The sequence below is a fragment of the Crocuta crocuta genome, unplaced genomic scaffold (assembly GCF_008692635.1).
Source record: "Crocuta crocuta isolate KB4526 unplaced genomic scaffold, BGI_CrCroc_1.0 scaffold97, whole genome shotgun sequence".
Lineage (NCBI taxonomy): Eukaryota > Metazoa > Chordata > Mammalia > Carnivora > Hyaenidae > Crocuta > Crocuta crocuta.
In genome coordinates this window covers 7,668,612-7,683,169 of record NW_027531999.1, presented here as the reverse complement: position 1 = coordinate 7,683,169, position 14,558 = coordinate 7,668,612, and the positions used below count along the sequence as shown (strand labels likewise).

Below are 14,558 nucleotides of genomic sequence, written 5' to 3'. Positions count from 1 at the left end.
GGAGCCTGTGTCAGCGGTGTGGGACAAATGACCCAGACCTCCATTCTTAAATAGAAATGGTCCAACAAAGAAAACCCACAGCAAGAAAGACAAAAACCAAGAAAAAGAGAACAACTGTCTCAGAGGACGCAGAGATATTTTAGAGAATAATAGAAAAACCAAAATTAAAACAATTCTCTAATTCATATTCTCAGAGGTATTTGAAATATTTCATTTATAAAATAAGAAGATGATGTTGTTTAAAAAAAAAAAAAAAAAGACCAAAAAACCCAAAACTAAAGACCAGGAATAATGTGAAAAAAATACGTTGCTAAAAGATACCTATGATGCAGCGTCACTCATGTGAATTTTTAGCATTTAAAACATTTTACATTGTTTGTAGTATAGACATATGTAGAAAATGAATCAAAGAAAGTGTGGGAATGGGACATAAGCAATCATCTCTGGGGCACCAGGAAGTGTAAGGGTGGGGGAGAAGGCTGGAGGCAGATCTGGCTGTAACTGTAACATTTTATTTTGTTGAAAAAAAGAGAAAAATCTGAAGCAAATACAGAAAAAATATTATCTGTTAAATTTGGGTAGTTAATATCTGTTAAACATGGATGCCTATCTATCCTACATGTTTTTGCATATGGTTGAAATATTCCTAATTAAAATTTGAAAATTAAAATATTGAATTATAGAGCAAATTTGTACACTTGTATAGGAAAGTCATGGTCCAAACAAAAAAATGAAAGAAAACGTGGCATGCCTTTTAATTGTGATGCAGTATAAAAGAAGGGAAATGTGTTTGATTTAAGCAGCCTAGGGTTATGCCAGTTGTATCAGTGGAGAAGGTGGTCTAATCCCAGCACACCTTAGCTATGCAGTAGCAACATGTCTATAGCCCTAATAATACTAATGCTGTTTACTAGTTTTCAATTCTCAGAACCAATCTATAGAAAAGCATAGAAGACTTCATTAGGGCTGAACATTGGAATGGGGAGAAAATGGTAGAAGGAGGGTCAGGGTGCTAAGGCCATCTTAGCCATCTATAACCTAGAATTATAGAGCTGTGGGGATTGGTACATAGAGGAAAAATACAGATCTGTAAATGTCCAGTGTGTCTCACCAAAACCGTGCTCAAATGTTTATCGTTATTAAAACATCATCTAATAAGCCCAACTGGGATTTGTTGTGTTCAAACTGATTTTGCGTTTGAAGATACTAAAACATCTGTAATTACATTTCAGTGTAATAATTCTTGGTCATGGGTAGTTTCTGTTGTGTTCTGTTGACGGGTCATGTAGCTAACTTACTGAGGTTTCTTATTTTTATTTGGGGTGTGGGGGGAGATACAAGGAACGTGGCAGCTGTATAGCAATCCTTGTCAAATTAAGAGTAGAGGAAAGAGGACCACATTTTCTAGACATGGTGCAGATGGGGTTGGCTTCAACTTGTTCATAGTACGTTGCTGCTTTTGACAACTTGTTTCAAAGATTTTTGAAAGGAAGGAGGAAAAGGATGGGATAGAGTGATGAGATAGTTTTTCTCAGGAGGCAGTTAGAATGAAACATTTACAGATCTGTCAATAGAACACCACTGTGGAAAGCTGCATCTCTATTCAGGGATGGGTTCAAGTAGACTCTGAGCAGCTCTAGTGAGCCACATTCTGAGTCAGAAGGAATAATTCCTTTTACTGCAGTCTTTAAAAAAATCCATTCTAGATGGTAGCAAGTGCCAAGGATCTGCTATTCACAAACTGGATCAGTTGTTCTTAGATTTGGGATATAAATGAACATATCATGGATGTGCTTCCTGTTATGCCAATACTATGAAGTTATGTCTGCAGATTAATGTGGCCTGATGGTTGGGTCACCCTGAAGCAGGACTGCCTGTAGTCGCCTTGGCTGATTTAGTTGTGGTACTTGTATTCATATGCTGTCTGGAGGCGAGAAGTCTTTGAGGGGAGAATCTATTTATTGAATAGAGGACATCCCTGATGATGACAGGCTAATATCTACAAAGTACAGTTTATACTTTTAGAAATAAAATGATAATACAGCCAAAAAACCTCATCAAATAGAAACAAAGGGATGTATCGGGGGTGGGGTGAACCAACTCTGTTTATACAGGTTTTCAAATGGCTGTTCTTTTAAAAAGAGCATGGAATGCATCCAAAACAAATAATGTTTTGTTAGATGAGAAGACCAAAAGGGAAATCCTAGAGAAAGGAGGATGGATGATCTTTCTTTAATGTCAAAACTGACATAAACACATCCCCCTCCCCCTTTTGCTCAAGATAATTTTCTCAACAAGACCCAGATTGCTTCAGCCTTGCCTATCACCCTTTGAAGCACTTTCCTTACTATTAGGAGTGGGGGCAGGGTTTCCTTTGAGGATTTTTGCAGCAGTGAAGAGTTCCTCCTTTAAATACTTTCACATGATGAGGGAATTTCGCTTTCAAAGTGCTGTCATCTCTGTGGCTTCCCTGCCATGAGACAATTTATTCTTGGGTAAAGGTCCTTCTTAGTTTGATTGTCAATAAGGACTTGCTTTTCTGATGGATTCTCCTTCTGTAGAGCTTTGCTTTTTCTGGGAGACCTAGAAAAAGCATTCAATGTTCTCCTGTGTTAACCTTATTGAACTTGGCCATGATTCTCTTTTGAAACGTGTTCCGGCACACTGGGTTATTTATAGTCTTTAACGTAGTTGCCCTTGTCAATCTCCACTAATGAAGATTTGAATGACATATCAAATATTCCATCCTGAAACCTGCATTTCTTCTACAGCGCAAAGAGACACTGAATTTTGGGGAGTTTTGGAAAAAAATTGTTTTTTGTTTGGTTGGGTTTTTAGCGTCTCTTCTGATGTTTAAACAATGCCGCAAGAAATAACTAATACACTATTCAAGTGTCAGCAGTTTTCCTAGAAACACTGAAATCTTTGGAGAGCCCCTACCCCATGAGCTATACCTCATCCTTGTCTAATCTTGAATATAGTCTTCTGGAAAATTCTATAAATATTTAATTCATGGAGACAAGATGGATAGCTGTGTGGCTTAATAGCTCATTCATTCAAGGAAGGCAGTTCCTTTCCCTCTCCAAAGTTTTAAAAGGCAATGATTCACAGTTGTTAGGAAAGAATTCGAATTAAGGAACCCCAAACAGAATTGACAGCTTTCTCAATATTATTACATAAGGTGAGTTTCAAAGTATTTGTAGTTGTTTTAGATAAATGAATAAAAAGTTATCCATGTCCCAAACTAGGTTACAAATATATGTCATTACTCTTGGACTTTCTTTTGGAACAGTTTGGTTATTAGTGAGAGAGTCAGTATTGTTTAGGGTACATTCATTATCCACTGCAACCTCGAAGCTCCTAAGTGGTACAATGTTACCACCATCCAGTCCTAAAACCTGCAGCCTGCTTCCTGTTGGAGTATTGAAGTAAATGCTGTCTCGGCCTTTTATGGAGGAAGAAAGCAGAACACGAGAAGACAGCCCTAGACTAAAGTCAGAGTACCCAGAGTCCAGCTTTGGCTTTGCCACTTAGGGCCTGCATACCATAGGCAGGTACCATGTCCTTCCGCCCCCTCTCCTTCTCCTCCCCACAAAAAATTCTGTTCAGTGAGTGACCTAGATGATCTTTATATATCATCCTAAATTAATAATAAGCTTGCTGCACCTATAAAGAGAGGCTTAATTATGATGTTTGAGCCACACTGTATACCACTCCACTGACAAAACAGCATTCTTATTTCTTAAGGTAGCAGGTAAAAAAGGAATGTGATTATATTTTCTCTCTCCTGTGGGACTCTGTGACGTACCATAAATATTCATCTCATTTTCTTATTTGCACAGACTCTGCCTCCAAAGTGTTCACCACCTAGTCAGAGAGGAAAGCATGAAAACAAATAAGTAAAAAATCCAGTATAAGTAGAACAAGAGAAGTGTATATAAGATGAAGAGGGGGGACGCCTGAGTGGCTCAGTCAGTTAAGCATCCAACTTTGGCTCAGGTCATGATCTTACAGTTTGTGAGTTTAAGCCCCACATCAGGCTCCGTGCTGTCAGCACAGAGCCTGCTTCAGATCCTCCGTTTCCCTCTCTCTCTGCCCCTGCCCCACTCACGTGCCCTCTCTCTCAAAAATAAGTAAACATTAAAAAAATGAGGAGGTAATGTGGGAGGGGGAAATATATATATTTTATGTACATTTCGCCATACCTATTTCGAATTCTAGAAATAGGAAAATGTGTGTGTGCTGGGGGGTAGCTTTATGGTAAATTAACAACAACAACAAAATTCCTAACTCTTTATCTGTTTCCCACTGAATCAAATATGTCCCTCCATGATATTAGTTGCCATAAAACTGCCATTGAATGAGTTGTCTGTAACCTGGGAGGTTAAAAAATATAGAATGTTCTCTTCTTTCTATTCGTAGCTAAGTTATTTTCCAGTGTCTTCAAACATCGCCTTTAAACCTGTCATTGCTAGCTACTGAAACTTCTACCATTGAGCAAGAAGACATATAGGTGTCAAGTAGTCATTATAAACCAAAAGCTATAGCCTAGAATATGTTTAGATTCTCTTTAGAATTTAGAAAATAGGGAGAGAAGTTTTTCTTAGGAATACTGGTGTTTGCTGGCATAATTGTTTTTTGAGGAGTGGTATCTTATATCTAGAAAGTTAAGATTTTTCTGGTGATTTGCAGCAATCTTGAACTCAAATCAAGGAACTGGAAAGTGTTGGTGCTGTTAAACCTAGCACCAACTGTGAAAGCTATACTGTTGCCTAGTGGGGGGTGTGGAGCGTGGGGGAGTTTCTTATAAAAACTTGGCCTGAGCCAGTTTGTTTTGTTTGACACTGGAAATCATATTGTTGAAGTCTGCATTCTGTTTTCTTTCAGTTGGTGTATTAACACAACGCACCATGTTTTTAAAGGGCTTCCTCCTTTCTGCAGGAATAAATTTGGCTTCTGAAAGAGAAAAAAAAAATGTACCAGCAGTTCAGCAACATCGCACCTCTTCCATCATTTTGGGCTTCAGCTCAGTAACTCCAGACAAATTTTCTGGAAATATGTAAAAACAGACCTATAAGTATTGAACATAAAACCTGACTGTACACCCATAAACATTTGTACAATCTTACGGCCCTTATCGTTGAGTTTCTTAAAGCTGTGTGCATATTTTAAAAATCATGAGAATAAATGAAAATTGGAACAAGATGCTATTTGAGAGAAGATGTTCCCTAGAGATGCCTGGAGAACACTGCTTTCTGACTTTCTTCTAGGAAGTGAGCAAGCCGCTTGCCCCATAAAATAGATAGAAGCTGTGATTTCCAGATACCCCCGTCCCGAGAAATTAGATAAAGATGGAAACTGTGGAATACTCATTTTTTAAATATTTTAACCATACAAAGTACTAAAAAAGCATGCTTCCTAAAGAGGCATGGAATAGTCCAAAAGTTAACAGCCAGAACAATTGGATGGTGTTTTGGAAAATGTCGCACCGTAAGACCCATCTTGAGTGCTCCGTGCCTCTGAAGAAGAGAGATAAGACAAAGTGCAAGAGACAGCTTTATAAATTCAGGAGGGCCCTAAGAAATTCTGGATGGGCTAAGAATGCTTCTTGAAACACAAAATCCCAATTCAACTATAATCTGAATGTGAGGAAAAGGTTATTCTTAAAAAATCGTTGCACTCTTATGAAATATATTATCCTTCAGCTTTTGACCTTTTTTATTTCCAGGTTGAAAAAGTTAAGCATGATTCATGTACTAGAGATTGTCCTTTTTTTTTGCACAGTAATTCTTTAAAACTGTATTCTAACCCAAGGCTGTATATCTCTCCTCTCTGTTTTGCTCTCGTGTTGCTCTGCCCCAGGTTGGCCTTCATTCCACGATGTGATCAGTTCTGATGCAATCACGTTCACAGATGACTTTTCCTACGGGATGCACAGGGTGGAAACCAGCTGCTCTCAGGTCAGTAACCCCACCTGACACCCAATATGCTGCTCGCCCTGCATTGCAAACATGTTCAGGACACCTGGCTGAGCTAAACATAGCAACTAGGGCCAAGTGACTGATTACAAAAAAGGGACAGGGCAGGGAGTGCAATGAAGTCTCTATAATGCCTTAATGATATCTCAGTCTTCAGGTGTTCAGCAAGTCCAATTAAAATGGCAGTCATTGGCTCCAACACTATTTAAAAAAACCCCAAAACATTGGTAGGAAAAATCATCTTCAGTTGCCTCAGTGCAGCAGGGAATGGGCTACTCTTAGGGCACAGGAAGATTTCACCATGTGGCTTTATATAATCTAATGTTCGGTAATACCCCTCTCCCTGCAGTTCTGTCCACCAATTGTTCCATTGGAATACCTCTAATGGTAATGATACAAACGTGGTCAGTAAAGACCCCAGAAACAGCTTTCCCTGTGTGGGTGAGAGGTGAGGGTTTGGGGAATGGCAGTGGAAAGAGGAAGCCAGAGGAAGAATGCGCGATAAGGTAACGTCTTCCCTACTTCTCCTGGTAGACAGACCTCTCTTCTTTTCCAAGAATGTTCTCATTAGTTCCTGTCACTCTTCTCTACCCAGATTAAGGGAGAAAATGAGCATGGGTTGAGGAGGCAAAAATAGTTAATCTCTCACAATCAAGGGACCTGAACTCGTAGAGCATTTTGTATTAAAACCCAGAGACACAGCCAGGACCTTCTGTACAATAGGAGCGACGGCCCATTCTACTCTAGAGTAGAAAGTACTGCTCTAGTCTGCTTTAAATAAGTCAGGTATAAAGTCTGAGTATTGTGGCACTGAAATTCATTGATATTACTGAGTATTTTGTTGGGAGATGTCTGTTGTGAGTATCAGAGGTAAAGGGGGCACCGTCAGGCACCTGAAATAGCAAAGTGATTGCCATGTGGGCCTCCCTCGACATTCTTCTACCTGCCCTTTAACCCCCTTCATCAAGCACAAGGGTTTTAGGGAGTAGGTGGCATATTTACTACCAAGTAGGGAGGGAGACTGGCTAGAACCTAACCATCTGATGAATTTGTACTTTCTTTTAAAAAAAAATAATAAAGCTGGCAACTTGACTGTCTTCTAACCATGAAGACCACTCTCTCCCTTGAAAAGCAGACTTCATATTTTATCTAAGTCATATTTTCAGTTCACTCTTATTTCTAAGATATAAGTCTCTGAGGAAGATAGTGGAACTTTCTCATCCTGGGTCTCATCCCCAGAGATTCTAAATTAGGTGGCATGTGCGAGGCCTGAATACCAGCATTTGTAAAAGCTGCTCTGGTTGATGCTCACAATAACCTTGTGAGGTAGATACTGTTATTCTTTCTCATGTTTGGGATTGAGAAAACTGAGGCACAAAGAGGGCAGTTACGCTTGTATAAATCGACATAGATTTAAGTGGCAGAACTGAGACTCAAATTTGGGCATCTAGCTCCAGGGCTCCACGGTGCTTAGACAGGCAGGCAGGGAAGTAGGTATACAGACAGGCCAGAAAGAGTCACATTAAAAAAAAATTCTATGATCTCCAGCAGTTAGTTTAATTCAATTCATTTTGCATTCAATTGAATTTTAATTGATGTTTTTATAACAGCCACAAAAACTAGTTATGATGATTTCTTCAGGATTCTAAAATACTTGACAAAAAAGGAACTGGATAGGATGGTACCTAGTAATGTATAGCTTAGGCACGTAGCGCTTAATAAACCTCTCATAAGACTTTTTTTTTTTAAGCTACCTTAAAGGCTGTGACATGACTGCTACTCTCCTTTTTACTCAGAACCCACTTTCAAACATTGGGTCCTATGAAAACCAAATAGAAAAGGCACAGAAAAAGTGAGGCATAAGATAACAACTTGCCTTATGCCCTATTCTCTAATGTCTCTGTGACTAATTCTTAAAAATTCACAGTTAGAAAAACTTCCTCCTTTCTCTGTGCCAACCACAGAGATAATATTAGTAGTGGTCAAGAAAAAAACATTATGAAGGTGTTCTACAGTGACCAAAGACAAATGAAACCTACAAACTTCCCCAATCATGTAACAGTAATAAAAAATGTTAAGCTAAAGCAGGCACACCTCCCAACCCTTCAGTCAAAGGCTAGGTAAGTGTTACTGTAGCTTTGGGTCATTTCCTAATGGGTGAGGATCTGACACTGAGCTCTTCCTTTCAGATTCTTTTCCCATCACCTGTACTTCTCATATTTGGAAAGCGTTTGACTCGCAAATAAAAGTCTTAATTTAAAAGGAAGAGGGAGGGAAATTTGTTCTAGTAAGGCATGTGTAAAACTACACGCTTTGAGAAGTTAAGTTTCATGGAGAAAATAATCAGCTTCCAGCCCTAAAGAATTCTGTGTTTGCTATGTTTGCCAGATTCTTCTCCAAGTGGGCAGAGTGGGGGATGTCTGCCTCGTGAGTACAGTAATAGTTCACTGAATTAAAGCACTGGCCCTTAATTCTCACCTGAGTCCTTAGGATTCTTCTTCTTCTTGCTTTTGTTTTTAAAAATTGTGATATGGATCACGCTAGGCAGTGAATTAGGCCTCACTTATGGGTAGGAATCATAAACATGTTGGGAGCCGTGACTTATCACCTCTTTCGACCACACTGTAGTTTTCCTGTGTGTCCTGTGACTTCTTTGGTAATAATATCTTGGTAAGATTTTACTGGGAAAGTTAAGATTGATTCAGTACTGTCGTCACTTTTCAGAGAAACATTGCAACCAGGTCCTTCTAAAAAAATTTACTGCGTAAGAAACCTAGCACACTGCTCTTGATCTTTAAGTTACCAGAGCAGAAAATCAGCAAGGGTGGTAGAGATTCTTCTGTGCCCTCCATTAGGATTCCTGCTGGTGAAGGAAATAGTTGCCTGGTTACATTCTGATTTTTGTTGCAACCATATTTGTTTTCTTTTACTATTCTACCTACTGAATTGAGGAATTGTATCCTAGTTATCTCTTTCAAAGAGGGTCTTTATCTTAAATCTGCACATTTCAGTGGGCATGTGTCTCTTCTTCCTTGCTGTGGCAATTTCCAGAAAATTTTCAGCTCTAAAGAATTTTTAAAAATGTTATTGAATTTACATTTTTCAGCTAGTGATATAATACATTGTGTCTATCCCAGTTTCACTGACTACTATGAATAATTGTTTGACTGCTTCTTCCTCTTCCTCCACCGCCAGCCTGTTAAGCAATACTTTGTCAGGAGTTTAAATTCAGTGCAAAGAGGTAAGAGTTGCATGGTGTAAGCTGCAGTTCAGAGAAGTTAAGTCCCTTCTCGTAACACTTGGGGAATTCTCCCTTCTTTAGACCAAAATTCTACCTCTGCAGCAAATGGGAGACCAGAAAATCACTTAACTTTTCATAATCCTCTTTAAGGAAGCCATCAGATTCCCGGAGTTTACCTAAGTTGGAGTCCATTTACGACTGCTGCTATTACTGCTGGAATCTATGGTAGACTCCCTTAAATTTGTTTTCGATCATCATTAATTTGTTCTAAGGCAGCCACATCAGCAGAGAGGTAAATATCCACCAATACAGAGTAGTTTTCAAAAGTTAAGCAGTTTTTGGTAAAACCCCAAACCTTATTAATCTTTTGCAGATGACAACTCATATATTGCTGATGATTAAAGATACCCATGTGTTACAATAGGGTTTCAGACTCACAGTCCATCTCTCTTTTTCTTGATCTTTCAGTAAAATCATAATGCTAAACTGGTGACTTCACAATCATTTCCTTGGCAAAAGATTAATATCACAAGCACAGAGGAAAAGAGCCCTACTTACACACAAGTGTCTTCAATAACGGTTGGAGAAAACAGGATACTACTGGCAAAGTAAATTGCTTTTCTTCTTAAACTCTTTTCTCCTTCTCATCCTGCCCCATGTGCCCAAGTGTAAAAGCCCTGCTTTGAAACTGCTTCATCTTGTAGATCAAACACTTAAGAGAAAATGACAATAATAAAGGGCCAGACATCCTAGGAATAGCTAGGAGAAAACCCTTGCGGACACTTGGAAATACATCAGGGTGCAAATATGTAACTGTGTTGAATGCACTATTTGTATTTCTTATGCACACGTTTGAGAGTTGCAGTCAGATTTTAAGGAATTATGTTAAATTTGATGTTGGCTCTGTGTGTGGGGGGGGGGGAGTCCCCTTTGCCTTGGCTCTCCCCAGCTTCTTTAGTGGCCAGCTTTTCAGAGTGGGAGGCTTAGGTGATAAAGGATTCCTTTGGAAATTTAAAATTTTTCTTTTGAACGGTTATCTTGTCGTTGTTGTTTTTTCAGAACGAGAGCTAGAATATTCCGTTGTAGTTTGTATTTTACCCATAAAACAAATGCATAACCATTTTAAAACAACTTTCAAAGTGCACACTCGAGATTTTGCCCTGAAATAAATCATTAACAGCAGGTTTCAGAGATTTCTTCATTGGGCAGCCAGTTTGTTTCAGTTACAACCAGGTGTGCTGAGATCCCAACACATTGCAAGTTGGCTGGGGCTGGGGAGGCAGAGCTCGAAGGCAGCTAAAGAAACAATGCATCACTGACAAATTCCATTCATCATCTCAGCCTTGGCCAGGGGTAGAAGCTGGAAAGAATGGGCTCCATGTGCGTTCCCCTCCGGGAGGAACCTTCGGGGCTCAGGCACTTTTGAAAGAAACCGGCTAATCCTGTTTTACGGGAGACTGGGAGTACCTGGGAGAGAGTGGAAATGGCGCTGTGTGGGTAGGCTTCCTGCGGACAGATGGCTCTGTGAAGCAGGCAGGTACGTCGTGGTACAGGTATAACCCAACACCTGGCCGTGTTTGGAAATTCCGCTCCTCCCTCCATTATCCAAGCCCGATGTGATCTTCCAGGACACTTTGTGGCAAGCATGATGGAGCTCTCACTGTGGTATTTAGGGGACTCACACCTTTTCCGAGGGTTTCCCTTCCCCAACCCATCGCATTGTTGGCAAAGGATTCTTGTTGCCTTTCTCTAACTGTAAGTCCTCTTCCTCACCCCTCTCCCTCTTCATTTTGGATTAAGGACATCTAGAATCTGTGTTTTGCTTTCTGTGTAACCAAGACACCAGTTCCAGATTTAGCAGAGGAAACTACAGACCAATGGCCAACTCATTTCAATAGATTCAGTGGATTTTTTCAAGGTGATCTGGGAAATGAAGACCATATAAATACCTTCAAGTCTACCCTTATCATGCTTTATTTTTAAAGGTAAATCGAACCGTTTTCTAAATATGCCTGAGAGAGGATTAATAAAGGTAATACCATTTATTTTGCCAGAGAGCTGTAGTCTCTCGTTAAAAAAACACAAAACAAAACCCCAATGGAGGCTTTTATGTGAAAAGTCCGCCTCTCAGATGCCAGGTGATCAAAGTGGCAGAGCTGCACGTGAGATCAATAATTGTGCACACGTACTGGTCACCGAGAGCACTCGTTCCTTCTGGCCTGCACACTGACTGCTTTGGCAGGCAGAAATAAGGGTTTTCCTGTGTCCGTTGGGTAAGCATATGTATTTTTACTGGTGCATCTTAGCTGCTGATGCCTGAAAATTTGGCCTCAATTGTTTATAGAAAGGAAAGGCAATCTGAGCTGTCAGCCTTGATATTACCTAAACCTGCGTAGAATGTGGTAAAAGAGTGCAAGATTTGTTTTTTAGGCCTGTTTCATATTTTCCAGGCAATAGATCAAATCAGTTCAGGGTTCATTTTTAGTTCTTTAATAAGCTGACACAGTATGTTGGCAGTAAAATAAGAATGCACTTTTAACTTGGAGGTGCCGTATAGTCAGGGTTGCTGTTTGTGCAATTTATTAATAACTAGAGAACCCCTGAGAACTGAGTGTAGCACTCTTAGTAGGGAAACTGAGATACTAGTTCTTTCCGTTGTAATGAGCATCATCCTTCACTTCTCTCTCATCATTTCCATTGGGTCCATGAGCCCAATTCCAGTGTCAATTCCTCCTTTCTTTCCCTATAGTCTATAAGTGTTTTACCCACCAAACAAACGCAGTGAGAAGAATTAATAAATCATCTTACAGGCCTTTTCTCTCCTGTTCTTCCCTAAATCTTGACTCTTCCATCTGCCTTAAATGCTCCTTGAGATACCCACTGCCTCACTTTCTTTGGCTTCTTATTCCAGAGTATTCCAGAGTACTCCAGGAAAGCGGCCCCGCACAGTCGTGCCTGCAACATCAGCACCCAACCCTGACACTTCATATCCTTTTCTTTATTTTTCCCCCTCTCCTCAGCATTTATTTCCACCGATCACTCTTGACAGTCAGCTTATTTCTTTGTGTATTACCTGTCTCTCCCACTAGAATGTAAGCTCTACGAGGCCAAGGATTGTTGCGTGTATCAGTATCAACTGATACAGTTGTTGCCTGTATCTTCAGTGTCTGAGACAGTGCCTGGCATGTAGCAGGTGCTCCATAAGTATTTGTTAAAGGAATGAATGGAAGTCATTTGCCTCAGGTTTTAGCTTCCTAGATTACATGACAAATGATGTGTTTCCATAGCCTGTTTGAATACGATGCACTAACATCTCCATATCCCTCACTCTTGTCTCTGCTGAGAAAGGGTGAGGGATAGATAAGTGTGACATATCTTATCTCCTGGAGCCATACCCTGCATCTGATTGGTTGGCGCAGACCAATCCAATCTCTGGGCTGGATTTCTCTCGCCAATCATCCCTCTTGCTTCTGTCTGGATTCTGGGCCTCTTCTCCTTCTCGAGTTTTTGGATAGTCTGTAGCATGGATTTGAGCATATTCCTTTTCCACATAAGAGAGTTCACGTGGGTAAAGAAGCCAGAGGCACTCCATCTACTGGAAGCCAAAAGGAAATGATCGTGCTGGATAGTGACATTTCTATTTGCCGTACTTGCAGTCCTGGTGACCATGACATAAATCTGCGGAGCCTTGCCATTGCTTTGCTGGGTTCCAAGAACATCCAGTGCTTGTCTGATGTTACGTTTTACTGCCCATGAAAGCAAACATCACCTCCGTCATGGCCAGTTACACAGTATCTTTTACAGTGGACTTCTGCATATCTGAAACCCACCCATCCAAAGCCAAAAGTAATGCCGGGGAGGGGGTGGGGGGGAGCACGAGATTTTCTTCTGCCATGTTTCTTACAAGGGGAGATCAAAGGTCAACTCAATTCATAAAATTACCGCAGTCCTTTTTTCAGCTGGCTGAGAGACTTCATAGATCAAAAAATACAGTGGCTCCGAAATGATTTCTGATATGCACAGTTCTGGTGTTTTTTATTCTCAGCATGTGGTGAGGTGCCTGCCAGAAACCATCTTTGCAGCTATTGACAGGCGGGTTAGAAATCATCCATGATGGTTTCCATCGTTTCTCCACAGGCCGGTCATCCATTTAAACGGCCGAATGTGAGCTCCTCTCAAAGCCCGCTTTGTGCGCCCTCTCCCTTACCATTTCGCTCTTCTCTTTCAGTGTGGGGCTCACCTCGGGCACATTTTTGATGACGGACCTCGTCCAACCGGCAAAAGATACTGCATAAATTCGGCCTCCTTGTCGTTCACGCCAGCAGAGAGCCGCGGCGGCGCCGAGGGAGGCCCTGGGCCGGCTGGCCCAGCCCAGGCAGGCCACGCGGAGCTGTAGGGGCCCGGAGGGCCATGGAAACAAGTGCACTTAATGCACAGCTGGTTAAAAAAAAAAATACTCAGAATTGTCTTAGATATATTTTTTCAAAAAAAAAAAATAGAAGGGCAGTTTTGTGCTATCAATATTTTTCTTCTTTTGTTTAAACAGAGGCCCTGGCCACCAATGTATTTTGCTATTGACTAGATCCAGAACTGTTTATAACTTCAGCGAACGGAGATAGCTGTGGGAACCGTCTTCACAAGCCACTTGAGTACCATTTGGCATTCTTTTCTTTGAGCACATAGCTTCTTTTGAGATTCCCTCCCCCTCCCCCTACCCTTTGCTTATGAGGCAGGTGGAAGGTGCTTGGTCTCCTAATGTGAAGCTCAAGATCTCTGCAGTGGAGAGGGCACAGGGCTCTGGGACCGGGTGCTCAAGGCCGCAAGATGCAGGGCCTTGAGACATTTGTGCGGGCCCACCTGAGATAAGGGTGGACTGACGCCTTGTGAGACTTCTCAGCCCTGTGGAAAGTTTGAGCTAAGGTCGTTTATTCTCACTAAACGGGTGTGAAGGTCTAAAGTCTTTCCTTATGTTAAATTGTTGCCAGATCCGAGGGGGTGCACTGAGTGTTGTGGCAGAGAGTAAACATTACCTCATGGTTAGGCCTTTATTTTATTTTATTTTCCATTGAAAACATTGGAATGTAAGACAACTGTAAAGTGCTGAGCCCCATGTTGTTCAAACTCCACAAAGAAGAACACCTGTCATTGCCTTTTAGAAGTCCGTCCCTCCGCTGCAGCTGGAAGGGCATTTTGGTGAATTCCACTGTGTAAAATAAAATATTGGGGACAGTACACTTCATCAAGGCAGCGGAAGTAAGAGAGCAGAGAGGACCAAGGAGGAAGTCCTGGTTATTAAAGTCCAGTGCCGAGCAGAAAAGCTGGTGCCATACTGCAAGTAA

The 14,558-nt window shown here is 40.9% G+C and overlaps 1 protein-coding gene across 1 annotated transcript in view; it reads left to right on the top strand.

Annotated features, from left to right (window-relative positions):
- Positions 1-14,552, top strand: part of MSRB3 (methionine sulfoxide reductase B3) — a 133,263-nt gene extending 118,711 nt beyond the window's left edge. The window contains exons 5-6 of the mRNA XM_077775225.1: positions 5,863-5,960; positions 13,448-14,552. Of these exons, the coding sequence (XP_077631351.1) occupies positions 5,863-5,960; positions 13,448-13,615 (266 nt within the window). The 3' untranslated portion in view covers positions 13,616-14,552. The remainder of the gene's footprint in view (positions 1-5,862; positions 5,961-13,447) is intronic.
- Positions 14,553-14,558: the final 6 nt, after the last annotated feature.